General features: G+C 38.8%; 1 protein-coding gene across 4 annotated transcripts; it reads right to left on the bottom strand.

The window, feature by feature from the left end:
- Positions 1 to 669: 669 nt before the first annotated feature.
- LOC106081867 (2,3-bisphosphoglycerate-dependent phosphoglycerate mutase) lies at positions 670 to 21,506 on the bottom strand. 4 transcript variants are annotated; one of them, XM_013244111.2, is made up of 5 exons: positions 20,986 to 21,506; positions 4,645 to 4,925; positions 4,087 to 4,322; positions 1,017 to 1,278; positions 670 to 929 (listed from the first exon to the last, which is right to left on the bottom strand). In XM_013244111.2, the coding sequence occupies exons 2-5, from the start codon at positions 4,742 to 4,744 to the stop codon at positions 766 to 768; spliced, it is 762 nt and encodes a 253-aa protein (XP_013099565.2). In that variant the 5' UTR covers positions 4,745 to 4,925; positions 20,986 to 21,506; the 3' UTR covers positions 670 to 765. The 4 variants fall into 4 exon arrangements, with proteins under 4 accessions (XP_013099565.2, XP_013099566.2, XP_059219498.1 ...); XM_013244112.2 differs by lacking the exon at positions 20,986 to 21,506 and adding an exon at positions 8,384 to 8,630; XM_059363515.1 differs by lacking the exon at positions 20,986 to 21,506 and adding an exon at positions 8,268 to 8,291.
- Between the last annotated feature and the right edge of the window lie 384 nt (positions 21,507 to 21,890).

Genomic DNA, 21,890 nt, shown 5'->3' with positions numbered 1-21,890 from the left:
GATTATTTCATGCAAATGTTGACCGTGACTGCGCCTCAAATGGTTCATTCGCTTAGTCCAATTTCCTCTTTCCAACATTTCGGCCGGTATCGCGCGAATAAATGCATCAATCAAACAAATCGCACGATCTAGGCGGTCAACGAACTCGGCTCGACATGTGGCACCGTCTTGTTGAAACCAAGTGTCATGAAAGTCAAGCTCTTGCATTTTGGGCAAAAAAAGTTAGATATCATCTCACGGTAGCGCTCATTATTCACAGTTACGTTACGATTCGCCCAATCTTTGAAGAAGTACGGTCCAATGATGCCACCAGTCCATAAACCACACCTAACTATGACTTTTTCTGGATGCATTGGTAGCTTTTACAATGATTCTGCATGATCTTCACTCCAAAATCGATAATTCTGCTTATATACATACCCATTGAGCCAAAAATGAGCTTCGGCGCTGAACACACAGATGCGCGTGATGAACTTTCTTAACAAAGCACGCGTTTTGATAATAAAATGTTGTTCGTTTGTAAGACGATTCATTGTTAAATTATAGACCAAACTTAAGATGTATGACAGTGCCACAAAACACGAAACGTGTGTATGCTGTTTTAACCAGTGTTTTCAAAAAATATTTTTTTATATTCTTAAACAAATATGGTCTAAAAACACGTTTATATTTGTGTATGTAAATATTTAAATTTGTATATTTCTTTTTGTAAAATAATAACCACAAAAAAATTAAGTTAAAGAAAAAAATCAGTCATCGAACAATTTAATTTCCTATCGCAGCCACCTTATCGGTTTCCTTCTTTACATAATCTGCATCGGCTAAATATTGGACTTTGCCATGGCGTTGGCCACTAGCCAAATCGTATTCAAAGACACAGGGCACACTATTTGGTATGTTGACCCCCATAATATCTTCATCGGATATGTCTGCGAAAGAGATAAAAAAAAATTAGATTTTTAAAAGCCTCAGTAAAATCAAACGATTTGGTCAATACTAAACAATTTTTTGAATACCTTCGATGTATTTGATCAGTGCTCGCACCACGGTGCCATGGGCCACCACCAACACCCTTTGGCCTTTTAGAACTTTGGGCATTATTTCCTGTTCCCACAGAGGTATGGCTCGCAGCATTAAAGTCTTTAGGGATTCAGTATCGGGAAATTTGTCATTTGGTATTTCTTTGAACTTAGGATTGTTGCGAATTTTGGCATAATAGGGATTTTCTGGGGTTATAGCTGGTGGTAGAACATCAAAAGAGCGACGCCAGATTTGTACCTTAAAAGAGAAAAAACGAAATCGAATCGAATCACCAGAATACTTAGAAGAATACTTAGAAAGCAGTTAAAAGAAATTGCCAATTTTTGAGTCACATCGGAACACAGATTTCGATGACAGGTTACATCATTAACATCAAGCCCCATCGTCATACATATCCGTCCATCTGACCGGCTAATCAAATCAAAATTAAGCATTATTTCGAAAAAATAAATCCATGACTTTGTGCAAAAACTGAGCAAAGCAAAAGTTTTCTTGCAATGAAACAAAAAAATATATATATATAACCAATGCTTTAAATGTCACCCTGTAACACAAAGCAAACCGAAAATTTCGCTTAGGATATGTCAATGCATTTGTCATTACAACGAATATTTCGTTTGAGGTGCATACTGTCCTTAGGACCATTGCACTAAGCAAGATATATTCATACAACAACCAAATATTGCGTGCACTAACTGTCACAATCAGTGATTAGAGCAACTCTGATTTTGAGTATGTTACTAGTTCGCTCCATTTTTCGTTGTTTATGTGAGTTAAGGTTCTTAACTATAATTCTCACACACAACCGAAACTCGTTCACTGATAGTGCACTTCGCGAGAAAAAATTGTACTCAATTGTTTACGGTACACTACCTGGTAATTATGTCATGGCACTAAGCATTATGTGAAATCTCAAACACTTACTATCCATTTACTGTTAGTTAGTTTTTTTGGTACCAGAAGACTTCCCATCGAAATGTTATTGAAGTCAAGAATGCTGCATACCGAGCAACCCTGTAAACTGTAGTAACGTACTAGATGAGGGAGAGGTATCTGTAGAAAAGGAGAGAGGAGGAACGTCTATTCCGCAGAAACAAAAAATAAATGGACGTGAGTTAGAGCAAATGAAGATGTACAGAAGTCAGAATGAAGTCCGAAAAATTTTCCAAAGAATCAAACATCAACGCGGTGGTTTTGGTACCGGCATATTCTCCTGTAGAGACAAAGAAAGAAATCTGAGTTCGAATCCTGGCAAGACCATCAGAAAAAAATTTTCAGCGGAGGTTTTCCCCTCCTAATGCTGGCAATATTTTAGAGGTACTATGCCATGTAAAACTTTTCTCCAAAGAGGTGCGGCACGCCGTTCGGACTCGGCTATAAAAAGGAGGCCACTTATCATTGAGCTTAAACTTGAATCGGACTGCACTCATTGATATGTGAGAAGTTTGCCCCTGTTCCTTAGTGGAATGTTCATGGCCAAAATTTGCATTTTGCTAGTATCCGACAACGGCGTCGAAGATAGAAATAGCCCCCCATGGAAACCCCGACATAACTTCTTAAGAATTTGATTAAGTAACCCTGTCTGGTATGGCTTAAGACCTGTATGTTAGATGTGTATCAACGAGAATCGCCAAAGCCCTGAGAGTCTAGCTCATGGTGCTATCGAACTTTGTTCTGCTTGGTGATAGAAATGAGGCGTGGTGCCATGCTATTAGCGGCTTGACTGATTGTATACCAGTGGACTCCTTGCTTGTTGACGTTTTTCCCGAAAAGGGGCCTCGCACTTCCCGAGACTCTCTGTATACACGGATGGATAGGAGCACCAGGGTTGGAGTCTTCATTGAATCAAGAAGTGTTATATGTTTGGACGCGGACCTGAAGGCTCAAACGCGTAGTTGATGCGCGTGCCGCGAGCCGATCAGTCTGTAATGATATACGTGGGCAGTTAAGCAGCGTTGAGGGCTCTGTCGTAGGGCCATGTGAGGTTGAAACTGATTAGAAGATGCAGAGCTTCTTCGAACCATAGAATGTGCAGTCGGCTCTGCTGAGTCCCGGGCTATCAAGGTGTGACGGGGAACGAAGCTGCCGACGAGCTGGTATGGATCACTAATTGCTTAAGATCGCGCTACGGAATCAGTGTGCGCTACATTGTGCGAGATTCTTGGTGGGGAGGGCAACTTTCACATGGTCCCCGCGAGCGAGGCATGGTCTGGCGCTGTAGGTTGCCAGGTAGCAAAGACACGGTGGTCGAGTTATTCGCGATTATTCTAATACTGGGCTGAGGACAATGACTGGTCATTGATACATCAAGTCTTTTACGTCGCACTTCACGCAGGTAGAGGAAGAGGTCTGCAAGATCTGCTATGGCGAAGATGAGTTCAAGACGGTGGAGCACCTTTTGTGTCACAGCTCCGCAATTGCGAGGAGAAGACACAGTGTAATGGGGGAACACCTTTTTCCTTGCCTGGATTCCCTGAAGGCACTTAAGGCCATCACAGAATGAGCGCGTTGAGCTTTGTTTTTAATCGTTGCGTTGAAAAGTGCATCTCTGCAACCAAATCCCACAAAAGCAACACACAAAAGTTAAAGAATTTTCAACTTTGACGCCTGAAATCGAGCGTTATTCTATCTTGCCATAGGTAAAGTAGCGCTTTTAGGCGCCAAAGGCACAAAAAAAATGTTTAACTATTGCGCGTTGCTTTTCTGCTATTTGTTTGCAGAGTTGCATTTTTCAACGCAACGCTCAAAAACAAAACTCAACGCCGACAATCTGTTTTGGCCTTTAGTCCTCTTGTAATTCTGGAGTTCTGTAGAGACCTGAATTGGCTGACTCTCGCCGGCGAGAGTTACATTTTCTTGTATAGTTAATTGGCGTTGGTTTCTTTTTTTTGCACTTTTTCACTCTTCTTTTTCTAATCTACGAACACATTGGACCAAAGGTCTCCGAGTGAATCGGCTAGCAACCAAGGTTGCCAGTCGCTTGTCCTGACCTAAATAATGCAAACAACTCAACTCAAAGTATTTTCAATTTAAATTCCAACATACCTTTTCTTCTCCATATTTATTGGCCATTTGTCGTTTATTAAAGCCCGTCAAATTTCCATAATGACGCTCATTGAGGCGCCAATCATAGACCACAGGCACATCGTTATATTTCATTTGTTCCCTGATAATGTCCAAGGTTTGGTGGGCTCGTTGCAGCAATGAGGTGTAGATGATGTCGAATTGCATCTGATGTTCGCGTAGACCAGCTACGGCAATTTTTGAAGCATCCTCAAGGCCTAAAATAAAAGAAAAGAAAAAAACAAAACAAAGATCATTGCATTTTTTGATCATCCATAACCAAGTAAGGGGTTATACACTGTACGATTTATCATACAACTAGGTCAATTTAAATGAAAGTTGTACGTTTTTAAAATTAATTGCAGCTTTTCATCAAAAAGTTCAAATTTCGACAGTAAGCTCTCTTTTGAAACAAATCGCTCACACTATTTGTAGTTATGCAAATGATCGTTCGCTCAGTAGGAATCCCTCCCTCTGAGATGCGAGAGTAAATAAAAATGCCTTCATTAGGTCAACACATATCAAAGCAATGTAACTCACCTTTCTCTGTTAGTGGAGCATCATGCCAACCGCAAAATAGATTCGATTTATTGAATTCACTCTCGCCATGGCGTAAAATCACCACTTTATTCGTTTTCATTTTAATGGCTACGTCGTAGTAGTTGCTGCCTTTATTGTTGATGTTGTTGTTTATATGGTACTTGGTTTGTTGTGCGTTGTGGCTTTTGGGTTTGGTTTGGTTGGGTTTTGCTTGCTACTGCCGCCGTCCAGCAACTGGAGCTTTTGTTGATTGTCTGCTTGTGGTGCTAACCGTTTGAAAACTAAGAAAGCAAACGGAAAAGAACGTTACTTTTAAATGTTCATTCAAAACTCACTGGGAAGAGCAAAACTTTCTAATGAAGTGTGTGCACGCGCCTATGCACTCGGAATGAAGCAAAGGAAATAAACTAAAAAAATAAAAAAAACACACTATGTTTACGATTGCCCCGAGAGTTTCGTTGAGGTGCATTCGTATACGAATGCAGGCAGCCAGTTAGTCAGCAACTCTATATGCAAATGACAATTGCTTTTTGTAAAACGAGGGTCGTACAGAAAGTTATTGTCCTAACTTTTGATAACAGGTAGTATTAATACCAAAAAAGCTAAATCATTCTTATATAAACATGAATTTGGGTTTGTTTGGTTGTTTGTCGGTTTATTTGTTTGTTCCGTATAGACTCAAAACGGCTGGACCGATTACCTTGAAATTTCCACTGATTGTGTGTGTTGGTCTGAAAGGAAACATAGGCTATGTCATTTTTTGATATCGGACCCTCCCCCTTTCCCCAAAAGTACTACCCAAAAATAAAAGTTGACCGATCGGGACAATATTGGACTCAAATGAAAGGTATTCAGGAGTAGAGTACGAATTTCGTATAAAAAATTGGGTTCAAGTAACTGGGGGCCGCCCCAACCCCAAAATCGCATGTTTAAGATAGCTATCCAGGACAACGATGTATTGTAATTATATCCAGAACATCTGTCCCGTATAGTTGCTAAAGGCAGAACTGATAACCTTTTTAATTTCCCTCAGTATTTGCCTAGTCTGGTCAGAATTTGTGGGTCTGACTTCCCGTACAGGATACCTGAGCTATCCCATGTAACCAACTCAGATCACTCTTTACTGCCAGACTCTCCAAACTTTCATTTCCTCTTATTCGCACTTTAAACCGACTGCCATATCCTACCAATAATCCAAGGCTCAACCACTAAAGGTCTCACGCTAACAACGCTAACATATTGTCAAAATAGTAATCTACAACAAATTCTATGAAGTTTTTCCCAAGAAACAATGGGTCTAAAAACAAAATATAACTTCCGGTACGTAACAGTAAAATTGGGTTTTACTGTTACGTTCGTTCCGAAAGCTCGATTTTATACCCATGATTTGTAGGGCAAGACTTCTTATGAGAAATTTCCATGGCATATCATGATGCTTGGTCATTGTAATCAAAATCATTTGATTTTTTCGATTATTGGCGTCTATCAGTTACCGTTTATCATTATACATGTCAGATATTGAAAGTCAAACAAGTTAAAAGGAGTTAAGATCGGCCGGGCCGAACTTTGGATACCCATCACCTCGGAGATATATGTGTAAACCACCTTTCGTCATAATCCGGCGATGAAAATGCATAATTTATGCCCCCATAGCAGCTTTACCGATTTGGACCAAATTCGACACGGGTATTGAGAGGTCTAATAAATACAAGTTATTGTTCAATTTTCTAGAACAAAAAATCTGAACCTTATACGACAAGGATGTCGAAAAGCCTAACATAAGTCAGTGAGTAAAATTTCAGCGAAATCGGATTATAAATGGGGCCAAGACTTTAAATCGAGAGATCGGCAGCTATATCCAATTTAGAACCAATCTGCGACAAATTAAAGAGGGCTGTTAAAGGGTCTAACACAACTCCCTGTCCCAAATTTCGGCCAAATGGGACAGTAAATGCTACTTTTATTGGTCCAAAACCTTAAATCGAGAGATCGGTCTATATCGGCAGCTATATCCAAATCTGGACCGATCTGGGCCAAATTGCAGAAAGTTGTTGAAGAGCCTAACGGAACTCACTGTGCCAAATTTCGGCGAAATCGGACAATAAATGCGCCTTTTAGGAGCCCAAAACATTATATCGAGAGATCGGTTTATATGGCAGCTATATCCAAATCTGGACCGATCTGGGCCGAATTAAAAAAAAATTTTGAAGGGCCTTTATCAGCCCAAGACCTTAAATCGAGAGATTGGTCTATATGGCAGCTATATCTAAATCTAGATTGATCTGTGCCATATTGCAGAAAGATGTCGAGGGCCCTAACACAACTCCCTTTCCCAAATTTCAGCGAAATCGGACAATAAATCCGCCTTTTAAGAGCCCAAAACATTATATCGAGAGATCGGTCTATATGGCAACTATATCCAAATCTGAACCGCTCTGGCCAAATTGCAAAAAGATGTCAAGAGGCCTAACACAACTCACAGTCCCAAATGTTGGCAAAATCGGATAATAAATGTGGCTTTTATTGGCCTAAGACCCTAATTCGGCGGATCGGTCCATATGGGAGCTATATTAAGATATAGTCCGATATAGCCCATCTTCGAACTTAACCTTCTTATGAACAAAAAAAGAATCTGTGCAAAGTTTCAGCTCAATAGTTCTATTTTTAAAGACTGCTGCGTGATTTCAACAGACAGACGGACGGACAGACGGGCGGACATGGCTAGATCGTCTTAGATTTTTACGCTGATGGAGAATATAAAGGGTGATTTTTTTGAGGTTAGGATTTTCATGCATTAGTATTTGACAGATCACGTGGGATTTCAGACATGGTGTCAAAGAGAAAGATGCTCAGTATGCTTTGACATTTCATCATGAATAGACTTACTAACGAGCAACGCTTGCAAATCATTGAATTTTATTACCAAAATCAGTGTTCGGTTCGAAATGTGTTCAAATTTTGACAAATTTTGTTCAGCGATGAGGCTCATTTCTGGTTGAATGGCTACGTAAATAAGCAAAATTGCCGCATTTGGAGTGAAGAGCAACCAGAAGCCGTTCAAGAACTGCCCATGCATCCCGAAAAATGCACTGTTTGGTGTGGTTTGTACGCTGGTGGAATCATTGGACCGTATTTTTTCAAAGATGCTGTTGGACGCAACGTTACGGTGAATGAACACATTTCGAACCGAACACTGATTTTGGTAATAAAATTCAATGATTTGCAAGCGTTGCTCGTTAGTAAGTCTATTCATGATGAAATGTCAAAGCATACTGAGCATCTTTCTCTTTGACACCATGTCTGAAATCCCACGTGATCTGTCAAATACTAATGCATGAAAATCCTAACCTCAAAAAAATCACCCTTTATATACTTTATAGGGTCGGAAATGGATATTTCGATGAGTTGCAAATGGAATGACAAAATCAATATACCGCCATCCGTCGATGGTGTGTATAAAAGAAGAAGAAAGATATGGCAAAAAAAAAATCAAAGAATAGAAATAATCGATGTACCGTTTTTGAGAAAAGCACACGATGGGTTGGATCATGATGTGCCGTATAAATGGTGTAATAGAATTTATAATAGATTACGATTTTATCAACCGCTACAAATTGACCCACCTTAGTAAGTATGTTCCTCATTGCAGGTCTCCAAATAAATAACAAACCTCGTAACAATGTAATTACAATTTTTTAAGTATACATATGTATATTTTTTTGTTAATTAATATTTTTACCTCAAGGTTTCTTTTCTTGACTTCCAATATCTATATATTTCACTTCTAGTTACTCAAACTTCTTTAACACACCTCGACAATGCGCTGCTGACCCCACTATGGTATCGTTTCTTTTGTTTTGTTATCAGAAAAAAATAGGAGGGATATGAACAGACAGAGTACTACACACCACACCACACAGAGCGTGGATGAAGACAAAATGTTAAAAATGTATCTAGAAATTGCGATGAAACTGAACTGATTGCGATTTAGATGCGGTGATTGTGGCACAATGCCGGTGTTGAATTTGATGGCGTTATTTATATTGTTGTTGTTGTTGTTGACTACTCGTTGGTTACCCATTTATGGCGGCAAGTTAGTACCATTAATTCCGATGCTGCTTCTGCCGACGTAAAGAGCGAAAAGAAATCAACAACAGCAACAATGGCGGTGTGTTTGACTTTGGTTTGAGGTTCGCGGGCAATCTTGGGCTCACACCCGAAAGCAGATGAGCTAGGAAAATGCAACGACTGACTAACACTTGTTGTGTGGTGAGTGCTCTCCATATGTGGCGTGCGTATGGGTGTGTGTGTGTGTGCCGCCTTCATTCATTAGAAAAAATCCACTAGATGATCAACGTCACATTGTAATGGGTTGGTGTTGTTCGTTTGTTGTTTCTTTTCTTTTGGGGCTGGCATTCATTTATTTTGAATGTTTTTGCATTGTGTTTTTTTATTGCTTTCTTTGTGTGCATGTAAGTGTGTTTGTTTTTGTATTTTTCAATTGCATATTGTTTAAAGTGTTACAAAATGCATTTTTTTATCATAACATTTGGCTGATTTGTTTCCATGTGCGGTGGCGAATGGAATGAATGCCGGCATGCGCATCATCATAATGGTTTCTGGAATGCATCCACTTTTGAGGAAAATAAGAAATGCATAAGCTAATGTATAATATAACCGGCTCAGAAATACGAAACCGATTAATAAGCCTTACAGAATTTTATGTTTACACAACCTATAAATCACATGATACATTTAAATTAAACATTACTCGGGATGTCCGTCCGATATCCACTTCAAGTTTAATAAAATCGGATCATGTATATATTATATTATATATGGCTCCCATATAAACCCATCGCGCATTTTGTTTTCTTGAACCTCAAGATGGCACAATTTATAATCGACTTATTGTTCATTTTATGTATTTATTTTACAGTATAGCTGGTGTGAAGTGGTACCAATTCAAATGACCACATTTTTTTGTGTGAAAATATCTGTTATACCCGTCATCAAAGGATGGGTGTATAGGGTAAGTGCTCCTAAGTTTGGCATGTACCAGTAGTCGTTACTTTAGTTTTTTTAAATCAAATGACTAAAAATATGTAAGACTTTATATTTGAAAAAATGGTAAAGAAACGTCAATAATATTGTCGGCTTTCATTGTAAGCAAAAATATTTGAGCTGAGCCTACAGATTACGTCAGAATTTCGCTTTTAGTGAGAGGTTGTCCATCAGCTAGTGCTAAAGTGCCTGTTCTTATGAACAAAATTAATGAAGGAATCAGCTTTTTAAGTTAAGAAAGCGTAAATTTAAAATTTTGAATCAAAAATAATTTTTAATGGTAAAGAACAATCAAAAGAACATTTAAGTCATAAAAATTATTAAAAACAAATAATTTTTAATATTTTTTATTTGATGCAGCCATTTAAGTACTGAGTGGAAAATGGTTCTTTTTTTGTTTCTTTCTCTTTCGAGACGAGCTCAATGATCGGAGATTGTAAATGGAAAAGGAAAGCCAACACACACCAACTACTATGGGACGCGTTTCGTCTTTGGTTAGAAGATGGCTTCAAGGGCCGTTAGTTGGTATGTCGTATTCGAATCGTATTAATGGCGAAAACACATCTATGATACAAATACCACATTAACCACGCTCGACAACCCTATCTATTAGCTGTACTTTTTCCCAATGCATGTGTTTTTGTGTGAGGAAAGACTTTTTTTCTGTGGCAATTGCTCTACTTCTGCGGTACACATGACTCTGTGCATCGGACATGCTCTGCGCTACGGTGGCATCCATTTTTTTATTTTATTATTATTATATTACCTCTTATAAAGTTTGCTTTTGTATTTGCAATCTTAGTTTAGAACTTAACAATTACCTCCGGTAGATTTGATAAAGGTTTATTCAACAGATTTTCTTTATGAATACGGCACTTAAACTTTGTATACACAAATCGGGTTTTCTTTGACACAAAAAAGTATGCCTGCGTGTGTTCAACCCTGCTTGCAATAAAAAGGTAGTGAAGATGGGTAGATATTTCTGTTGTTGAAAGCTGCATCAAATGCTTTGAATGCATAAAAAAACTTCAAGTGACAAAATGTGAGAAAATTAAAAGTCTATTTGGGGCTTTTTTGTCCTTTTTATGAGGTGTCTATTATTCATACAAAACACACATATGGAAGAAAAGGTAGAAGAACAGTCATTAAGCAGAAATATTAAAAGGATTTTTAATGTAAAGAATAATGCACCGTTCAACTAGATTAAGTATCATTTCATGTCTTCTTACTTTCATTTATTTTCATTTGTTTTCTCTATATTGAATTTTGGTAACGAATATCCTTAATAAGAACTCCTTTCATTAATTGTCAAAATCAAAGCTTTTACTCTCACACTATCTTTCGTTAAGCTTGATCTCTCTGCAAGTAGCAGACCCCTTTTTGTTACATCAGCTTTAAGTTACGTTTAAGGCTTCAATAAATGCCCACGCATTGCTCTGAATTCAATTGGAATTCGATTTGCAGTTTTCCTTTGCAATTGGACTCTACTTTGGTAAAAATAACCCGTCTGGTTTACGTCCAGACCCAACATATGGTCCTTCGAAAAATCCTAGCGGAGTTTAGAATTAAATTTACTTTGCAGTGTTTTGTATAAAAATCGCCTATACTTCTAACCTAGAAACTGCGATTTCAACCAATAGGCAGGAGGCCTATTGTCCATCAATTTGTGGTTTTGCCTGCATCCAAAGGCAAAAAATCTATCGTTTGTTGCGGCAATTGAGTCATCTTACTATTGGTCATCTTCATCGTTTGGCATATTGTACAACATAAGCATCCCAGAAGCTCAGACGGACATCAACTCCAATCATCAATTGCCAAAAATCCATTTGGAAGTCACCATTGTATGTACAAAACAAAAAGAGTAAGAGGAATTGAACAGGTAAGTGCAGTGAGAGTTAGCATTTCTGACATTACGATCATTTTGTATTCTACGAATAACAAAACGTCGGTAAAAAACGGTATTTTATTCAAAAATCTCGATCTGGTAAAAAAGGGTATGCAAAAAGTGTCATAACCTATGAACAGCATCGTTTAAAAACTCAAAGACTGTACTTCCACAAGCCGTTGTGATGTTTGTGGTTGTGCACATCATACAATGATTCGTTGTCGTATTTCCAATAAAGGCTCTGAAAGTTTTACAATGAGTGAACTAGAAGACGCCGAAGAAGGTGCCACCCTGGCTAATAATGAACTGGAAGATGCAGTTGGAGGAATTGAAAATATTGATGTCGAAACTGATGTTGCCTCTTTGCCCCTAAACCAAAGCCTATGAAGCTCAATGATAAGGGGCCACCTTTTTATAGCCGAGTCCGAACGGCGTGCCGCAGTGGGACACCTCTTTGGAGAAAAGTTTTACATGGCATAGTATCTCACAAATGTTGCCGGCATTAGTAGGGGAAAACCATCGCTGAAAATTTTTTTGATGGTCTCGCCAGCATTCGAACCCAGACGTTCAGCGTCATAGGCGGACAAGCTAACCTCTGCGCTACGGTGGTCTCCATCAGTCTGCTACGCACTTTCCTGGGTGCTAGGACGTGAACTGTGGGTCATTTAACATGGATGACACCACATAGTGCCGAGTCACTGTCCTTGGTTGAGGACATGATAACGGAGGGAAAGTGAGTCTGGGCGACGAAATCGTTTGAACACTACAAGTCAACGGGACCGTATGGCGTACTGCCTGCTATGCTGCAAAGGACAGTACCAATTGTCATACGACTCCTTGAGATATTTTTAGGAGCTGCACTATGTGCCGACTGCGTTTTAGGATGTTAGGATGGGTTTTATTCCGAAATCTGCAAAATGAGCCATTTTCTGCCAAACTCTTCAGGTCGATAAGCCACTCATCCTTAATTTTGAAGACTTTGGGGAGAATAATGGACTTGTGTATTGGGGACCGTCTCGATCCTTGAGTGGTATACTGCTATCAGTATGTGTATACTAAGGGTTGGTCGGTTTATAGTGCCCTTCATGATGTGGTTACCTATATCGTTCTTCATTTTGAAGACTTTGGAGAGAATAATGGACTTGTGTATTGGGGGCCGTCTCGATCCTTCACTGGTATACGGCTATCAGTATGTGTACTCTAAGGGTCGGTCGGCTGATAGTCCCCCTCTTGATGTGGTTGCCTATATCGAGGGGAATTTGGGTGTGGGTGACTTCGCTTTGGCGGTCTTCTTGGACATAAAAGTGGCTTTTAATAACACGAGGGTTCGATTAAGAAGATTGTGACCAGAGGACATCGTCATCAAGGTGGGTGGCTGCTGCCTCTCTACTATTACGGACCTCGGTTAGGGAGCTGTCCAGAAGGACGAGGGTCAACGATCTTAGCTTAAATCTCAGAAACACTTTACTAAAGCCACTCATCCTTCAATTTGAAGACTTTGGAGAGAATAATGGACTTGTGTATTGGAAAGACTATCAGTATGTGTACACTAAGGGTCGGTCGGTTGATAGTGCCCCTCATGATGTGGTTGCCTATATCGAGGAAAATTTGGGTGTGGGCGACTTCGCTTTGGCGGCCTTCTGGAACATAGAAGGGGCTTTTAATAACGCGAGGGCTCGATAAAGAAGATTGTGACCACAGGACGTCGTCATCAAGGTGGGTGGCTGCTGCCTCTCTACTATTACGGACCTCGTTTAGGGAGCTGCAAGGAAGCGAGGGCCAACGGTCTTAGCCTAAATCCCAGAAAGTCTTTACTAGAGGAAGCTGGGTGTTTTTAAGGACCTGACCTGGATATGGTGGAGCTACCGTTCTCTTCGTAGGCCAAACATTTGGGCGTGATTCTTGGCCAGAAACTAAGTTGAAGAATTAACGTCGAAGAAAGGGTCAAAAAAGGTCTGAATGAGTTTAACTTCTGTCGCAACTCGATAGTAAGGATTTGGGGGGCTGAGGCCGGGGACGGTGCTCTGGATGCATACGCCGATCGGTTCGGCAAATTTTCATTCATGGTGAAATCTGTGTGAAGTTCGGCTGCAATTTTATTTTGAATTGTATGTTTATGGGGACACTTAGAAGCTCCAAATACCGATTTAGCTTCTTGAGCCCAAAGCACCCTCTTTCATCCGCACATTGTGATGGATATGTAAAGTTCGCCCCAGACCGACTTCGAGCATTTTTACTCGTTTATATTATTAATTTTCTATACTTGTAAATCTTTGCTATATATAATATTTTCATCTTCAAGTTTATATTTCTAAATTTTGGTTAAACTTTTTCGTTTATATCTCATTGGGAGACCTTTAGCATTTGCTTTGTTTTATAAACACACATGTATACGAATCACTTCTTTGGGTTTATATAATGAAAACTTTGATAAAGAAGAACTTTGCAAACAAAGCTATCTTTCAGTAAATTAAAATGTTTTATAAGCTTTTCTATTGCAATATTACAGGAGCATTGTTAAACAGCACTGACTCACAAAAGACCACAAAAGTTTGTACAATGACTATGACCAATAAAAGTTGTACAGTATTAGGAAATTCTCAAAATCAACACACTATATACATATCTATATATGTTATACAATAATGGAAATGACAACACGAAACAAAAAACCCTAACAATATACAATGGAATGGAATATAAATATGTGTATTTTATATATGTATCATTTGTGTTTCAGTTTAATTGTGATTTGTCAAGGTTAACGAGAGGTCATTACTGTTTTTGGGGCTAATTAATACACATAAACGATTAAAAATGAAAAATTTCGGAAAATTGATAGGTATTCATGTTACATAAAAACTTAATTTTAATTTCATATAATTAAATTGTTGAAATATCTAATCTGCTGCTATCAATTGCTTGCTAGTGTTTGTTCAAACACTGTGATATCCCACACTAAGTTGCGTTTTTTTTTTTTCTTCTTAATTGCATATAGATATTACCAATTTAGTCATTACTTGAACTATTTTATTATAACGATTTAAGTAAATTGAGTGATACGATTCGGTTCAAAGAGAAACAATTTAAATAAAACAACTAAAAAGGCATTAAGTTCGGCCGGACCGAACTTTGGATACCCACCATCCCCTTTCGTGACAATCCGCTTCAGACCCTTTATCGGGAGATCGGTTGTATGGCAGCTTTATATAATTATAGTCCGATTCAAACCATATTTGGGGCGGATGTCGGGAGACCTAAAACTACCCACTGTGACAAATTTTAGCGAAATCGGGTAATAAATAGAGCTTTTATGGGCTTCAGACCCTTTATCGGCGGATCCGTCTATATGGCAGCTATATCTAAATATAGTGCAATCTGAACCATATTTGGGTTCTATGTTGGGAGGCGTAAAAAAACTCAATGTTTCAAATTTCAGCGAAATCGGTTAGAAAATAAAGCTCTTATGGGCTTCAAACCCTTTATCGGCAGCTATATCTAAATATAATCCAATCTGAATATAATCCAATCTGAACCCTATTTGGGTCCTATGTTGGGAGGCATAAAACTACCCACTGTTTCAAATTTCAGCGAAATCAGGTAATAAATAAATCTCTTATGGGCTATAGACCCTTTATCGGCAGATCGGTTTATATGGCAGCTATATCTAAATATAGTCCAATCTGAACCATATTTGGGTCCTATGTTGGGAGGCGTAAAAAAATCACTGTTTCAAATTTCAGCGAAATCGGTTAAAAAAAAGCTTTTATGGGCTTCAGACCCTTTATCGGGAGATCGGTCTATATGACAGCTATATCTAAATATAGTCCAATTTAATCCATATTTAAATCATATGTCGGGAGGCATAAAATAACCCACCGTTTCAAATTTCAGCACAATCGGGTAATTAGAAAAGCTTTTATGGGCTTCAGACCCTTTATCGGGTGATCGGTCTACATGACAGCTATATCTTAATCTAGTCCGATCTGAACCATATTTGGGTCCTATATTGGGAGGTGTAAAACTACCAACAGTTTTAAATTTTATCGAAATCGGTTAAAAAATAAAGCTTTAATGGGCTGCAGACCTATTATCGAGAGATTGGTCTATATGGGAGCTATATCTAAATATAGTCCAATCTAAAGCATATTTGGATCCTATGTTGGTAGACGTAAAACTACTCATTGCTTCAAATTTCAGCGAAATCGGTTAAAAAATAAAGCTTTTATGGGCTTCTGGCCCTTAATCGGAAAATTAAAATATAAATTGGCTTCAGGCCTTTAATCGGCAAATCGGTCTATATGGCAGCTATATCTAAATATAGTCCGATCTGAACCATATTTAGATCAGATCTGAACCATATTTAGATCGGTAGGCTTAAAATAACCCACTGTTTAAAATTTCAGCGAAATCGGGTAATCAGTAAAGCCTTTATGGGCTTCAGACTCTTTATCGGAAGATCGGTATATATGGCAGCTATATCTAAATATAGACCGATCTGAAGCATATTTGGGTCAAATGTCAGAAAGCCTTAAACGACTCACTGTTTCAAATTTCAGCGAAATAAAGCTTTTATGGGCTGCATACCCATTATAGGGAGATCGGTCTATATAGCAGCTATATGCAAATATGGTCCGATTTGGCCCGTTCAAGAATTTAACCAACGTGCATTAAAAATACGTATCTGTGTCAAATTTCAGCTCAATATCTCAATTTTTGAAGACTGTAGAGTGATTACAACAGACTGGCGGACAGGCACACGGACATCTTTAAATCGTCTTAGAATTTTACGACGATCCGAGATATACATACTTTGTAGGGTTGGAAATTGATATTTCGATATGTTGCAAACGGAATGACTAAATGAATGTACCCCCTGTCCTACAGTGGTGGGTATAAAAACACAATGTGTGGCACAAAACAATCTAATTGACACAACACGTGTGTGAGCATATATTCACCACAACTCAAAAAAAATTACATACAGGGTGGCTGATGAAAGCCGCTACCAAAAAAAAATGTAATAACTTTTTTTCTATTTAATAATAATAATTTAATAATTAATTTAATTAATTAATTAATTAATTTAATTAATAATAATTTAATAATTAATTTAATAATTTAATTTAACATGAATAAAAGAAAAATGTATTCCATACACCGAAAAAAAAATGTAGCAATATTCATCATTGTAGCAATATTCATCAGCCACCCTGTATAATTAGCTCATTTGGTACGAGGATTATTTAAAAGAAAATAAATCGACGAATAAATACCTTCACATCCGTGCGGAGTTTCCATGTTACTTCTCCCATCGGACGCCTTCCAGGTGGTGGATTGGGAAAAGCTCGTCAGATATGACGAGTACCACAGAAATAAAATATGCAAGGCCAACCAAAAAGATAGCACAAGCAGGGGATGTGCCGCTTGCACGGATACGAATACGAACACGATGGGTTCGTGCAATAGGGTGGGCAGCGGATGAGCCAAAAGAAATGGCCATCAATAAAACCCGGCATAGAGCACTAGGTATCGATGCGATAACCCAAGCCGCCATCCATCTAAAAATCACGATTACAGAAACACCAACAAGAAATAATGGAACTAACCACCCCCCGGAACGTCAGAACTCTCTCAGAAGCATCGAGCCTTTCCCAGAACGAGATGTCAAACTACAACCTAGACATCCTCGATTTATGTGAAATACGATGGCCGAAATCGGGAACTATGGATCTTCAAGGTGGCTACCACTTAATTTTTTCAGGCAATAAAATCCACCGAATAAATGGGATAAGTTTTTTACCGTCGCCGAAAGCAAATTGAGCTTTTCTATCATACAATGTTAGATCTGAACGCACCGTAACGGCAAGATTAAATTCAAAATTTCGCAAAATATCTATTGTACAATGCTACGCTCCACCCGAAGGACTTGGCGAAACCAGAAATGACGACGGTGACCGATTGATTGATGAAACCGACACAAACTTCCCCCATAAAAATATTCACAAATATACTTGGAGCAAGGGGAAATGAAAGGGCAGACGATTTGGCGGTGAAGGCCAGAGGACTGCCGTCATTAAACTTGGTTAACCGAAGCCTTTAGGGTCGACGCAGTCCGAGCTAAGGGAGTGGGCGACGAATGCGCATGCAACATTGTGGAACAGCGAAACGGTAATACTGTGGAACAGCGAAACAGTCGGTAGGACGGCGAAAATCCTATGGGGAATCCAGATCGTGAGAAGATGAGGCTATTACTGAAAGGAAGTAAGAAGGAGGTCAGTATAGCTATTGGTATCATAACGGGACACATGTGATAGCATGTGTAAGGCATGCGGGGAGATGATGAGACGTTGGAGCATTTCCTTTGTCATTGATCGGCTTTCGCGTCTAAATGATACCGGCACATAGGTGGAGACACAATACCAGACAAGAACCAACTTAGGGGAGTGGTATTGAAAACAATTAAGGATTTTGTAAGTAGCATGGAATTCCTAACTAAAAATTTTGTTTTTTGGAGGTTAGTTTATAGTTATAAGAGCGCACAACAAGCCGATTACTGGCTTGGGTGTATGTCCATAGTGGCATGGGGCGGATAAATATATATTTAACCTACTTGGAAATCGGACGCCACCATAGCGCAGACGTTAGCATGTCCGCCTATGACGCTGAACGCCTGGGTTCGAATCCTGGCCTCAATATCAGAAAATTTTTCAGCGGTCGATAATGCTGGCAACATTTCTGAGGTACTTTGCCATGTAAAAACTTCTCACCAAAGAGGTGTCGCTCTGCGGCACGCCGTTCGGACTCGGTTATAAAAAGGATGTACCTTATCATTGAGCTTAAAATTGAATCGGACGGCACACACTGATTTGTGAGAAGTTTGCCCCAATTCCTTAATTGAATGTTCATGGGCAAATTTGCATTTGCATACTTGGGAATCATAAGATGGATACAACCGTAATCGAATCGACTACGTACTTATCAGCATGCTCTTTACGGGTTCGCTGATGGATGTAAAAACTAAAGAGGAGTCGAAATCGTTAGTGACTACATGCACTTAGTGACCACTCGACGTCTATGCCCAGCCTTCGTGAAAAAGGCTCAAACAAAAAGCACAAGGTTCAACCTCTTAAACCTAAAAGACCCCGAAACAGGGCGCGAATACAAGACAACATTACGGATAAGCTGCAAAATAACACCCATACATGGGTCGACATAACAGCAACATGTATGGAGACGGCCACCTCTATCAAGGGCATTGCTCGACGAACCCAAAAACCACTAAAAGCAACGAAACTATAGAGGAAATAAAACAAGTCTACGCAACGCTCTGCTACAGGCAAAATCAAGTGTAACAAAAACCGCAGCCAGAACTGAATAACGCGCCTACGTCTCGCTGGTCAATCGCCTAGTTCGCAGAGATAAGGGAATACATTTTAATATGCAAGCCGAAAAGGCAGTTAACATTGGAAACATGCGTGGAAAGATGAGGAAATTTCAGAATTAACAACATTGGAATAGCAATTGGATCAATGGCGCGGTTTCTTCAGCCCTTAAGGACCAGCAACAGAAGAAGGAAGCTCCGACCCTCTTAATCCCCCTGTGCGCCAAAACCCACACAGGGATATATCCACAGCCCCACGCACCTACAAAGAATTGAAGCCGTTCCGATCTCACTCAAAAACGGTAAATCTGCCGGCCCAGGCAATATACCTGTTGAACTGTTGCACACCCCAAAGCTCAAGCGATCACCTGGGCTGGGATACAAATGCTATCCCCACGGAATAGAAGAAAGGGATCATGGTCACAATCCCCGAGGAGGGTGACCTTACCCAGTGTAAAAACTAGAGAGGGATTACATTGCTGAACGCAATAAGTATAATGAAGGCAAGTCAGTTTGAGTCGATCTAGACCACACTTGAAACAAATGTCGATGGTTCGTATGTAACACTACATAGCACATGTGAGCCCCATTGGATAACAAATTTTTGCCCATATTTTAAAAAATTTAATTTTCGCTTTACAAAAAAATGTCCATGCTGAAATCAATATACTTCATTTTAGCTGGTTTATTTAGATAAAACACAAAGTGAGTAGGAAATGTACACACTTTTAAAAACCAAAATTCAAATCAAGATTATCATAAAACCAAAACCAATAAAGATTTTATACTAGTTTTTTTATTATTTTGTAGACGAATATATCCTCAATACAATAAGTATAAATGTTGGCCACTTTCTTGACGAAAATATCCAAAATACCCACAATGGAAATCGGTTAAGAAGTTCCTTTAGAAACAACAAATTAAGAGACCAGTCTATGCCAAAAATTTAAAAAAAAATTGTTAGTCTAATTTCTTGGTAAAGATATCGCGCCCACAAAAACATGTTTTTTTATAATGGTTGTCGAGCACTTTACACATACGGACCATAAATGCGCTTTTGGCAGCTCGAACAATATTTTGTAGGGCCGAGGTGACGAATTTTGAAGGCCTTCTAATGGGCCTCCTGTTGAACTAGGGCCCTGAAACTTTGCACATAGCCTTTATAGCACCTCCGCTATAATCATATATTGTACATACAATTTTGTGAAGATATCTTTATACGTTCACAAATGGCAGATTTATTTTCACAAATTTGATTTCCCATCCCACTGTACAAGGTTGCATCATCTTACCTGCATGCCCAACACACGCTGTCACTTGCTGCACCTATTCTGTATAAAACGACAGTAGATCGTCCTATGTGTCCCGTAATGTTAACGAAAGTCATACTGACCTCCTTCATAATTTGTTAAAACAAAAACACACACACACAAGTCATTAACATCATGCTGCACAATTTCATGCCAATCAGCAACTGTGAACTTATTTTAAAGATTATGCGTATGAGTTGTGAATTTCCAATTATTTACATTGCGTATACGTTCAGTGAATCAGTAATTGCTGATAAATCATCTCCGCTCTTCTCGCAATAATGTTTCATACATCGCTTCATCTCAAAACATTCAATACATTTCCCAGTGTATTGTCTCATATAAAAAAAACAATATTTTTACATACTTACAACATTATGTATGTGTGTATGTAGCTCAATAAACTTAATTGAAAATATACAGTTGCTAATAATGACTTACACCCGCGCTAATCAATCAATTAATTTTGCCGCACTCTGCACACACACACACACACAAACCGCACATGCAACACCTACATACATATATATGTAGTCTAACTGATGATGACAACCATGCACAAAGGCAAAACATTGTAAAGCAGCTGTAAATAATGGCTATTTCCTACAATGTAAGGTGGGAAAACCACGATTCCAACAAAGCAAATTCCCCCAAAAGAGGTTTTAACAGAACTCTAGTTGTAGAAGAATATACGTTACATTTTCTTTAAGCATTCACCAAAGACTTCCATACGTTGCTCTTTGAGATTCTCCTTGAAATTGACATTGGTCTGGTCCACACATTTAATCACACACAAACACTATGGCCCTCACGCTAGGCGGGGGAGGGTGCAGCGCTATTTTTGTTTGGCACAAGTTAAGAGTGCTGTTAACTTTTATTTTCTTCGATACACAATTTTTGTTTTTAGTTTTTTTCTTTCAAACGTTTTGGGTTTTCTTTATACAATACAAAAAATTAATTCCATTTGAATTTTCAAATAGAGGTAGATTCAGTTGACGTTTTCCATATTGTTTGCTCCGTTGGTGTTGTTGTTTCTTTGAGAATTGTTAAAACACTTTTAGCCTCGGCCGCCTGCAATTGTTGTCTGTTGTTCGTGTTTAGCCGTTGTTTATTTCGATATGATTGTCATTGGCTTTTGTACCGTGACGTTTTCTTTCATTCCGCTTTTTCTATGTTTTTCGTTATCACAACAAACAAAAAATAGTGTCAAATGTGCTGTTGCCGTTTGTTTTGGCTTGTCAAATGAAATGGAATGGAATGCAAAAAAGTTTACGCGCGAATCACGCAAAACAGCTGTTCGCTTTGTGAGAAGGGTTACTTGGATTGCATGTAGTGTTGGAAAGCGTTTGGTTGATAATGTAACTGCTGTAAGTAAGGTATTTGAAAAACTTTAGGATATTTTTGATTATCTCTATATATATAAAAGAGACGCGTGCTGACTGTCTGCTCATCGCCAAGCCCAAACGGCTAAAGCTGGAATCATCAAATTTAAATGAATGCGGACTGACTGATCATCGCCAAGCCTAAACCGCTAAAGCTGGAATCATTAAATTTTAATGAATATTGGTCCTGGGCCATAGGCACGGGATAAGGCTAGATTTGG

Source organism: Stomoxys calcitrans, chromosome 2, assembly GCF_963082655.1.
Source record: "Stomoxys calcitrans chromosome 2, idStoCalc2.1, whole genome shotgun sequence".
In the NCBI taxonomy this organism is placed as follows: domain Eukaryota; kingdom Metazoa; phylum Arthropoda; class Insecta; order Diptera; family Muscidae; genus Stomoxys; species Stomoxys calcitrans.
Note: the sequence above shows the minus strand (reverse complement) of the source record. Positions and strands in the feature narration are given on the sequence as shown.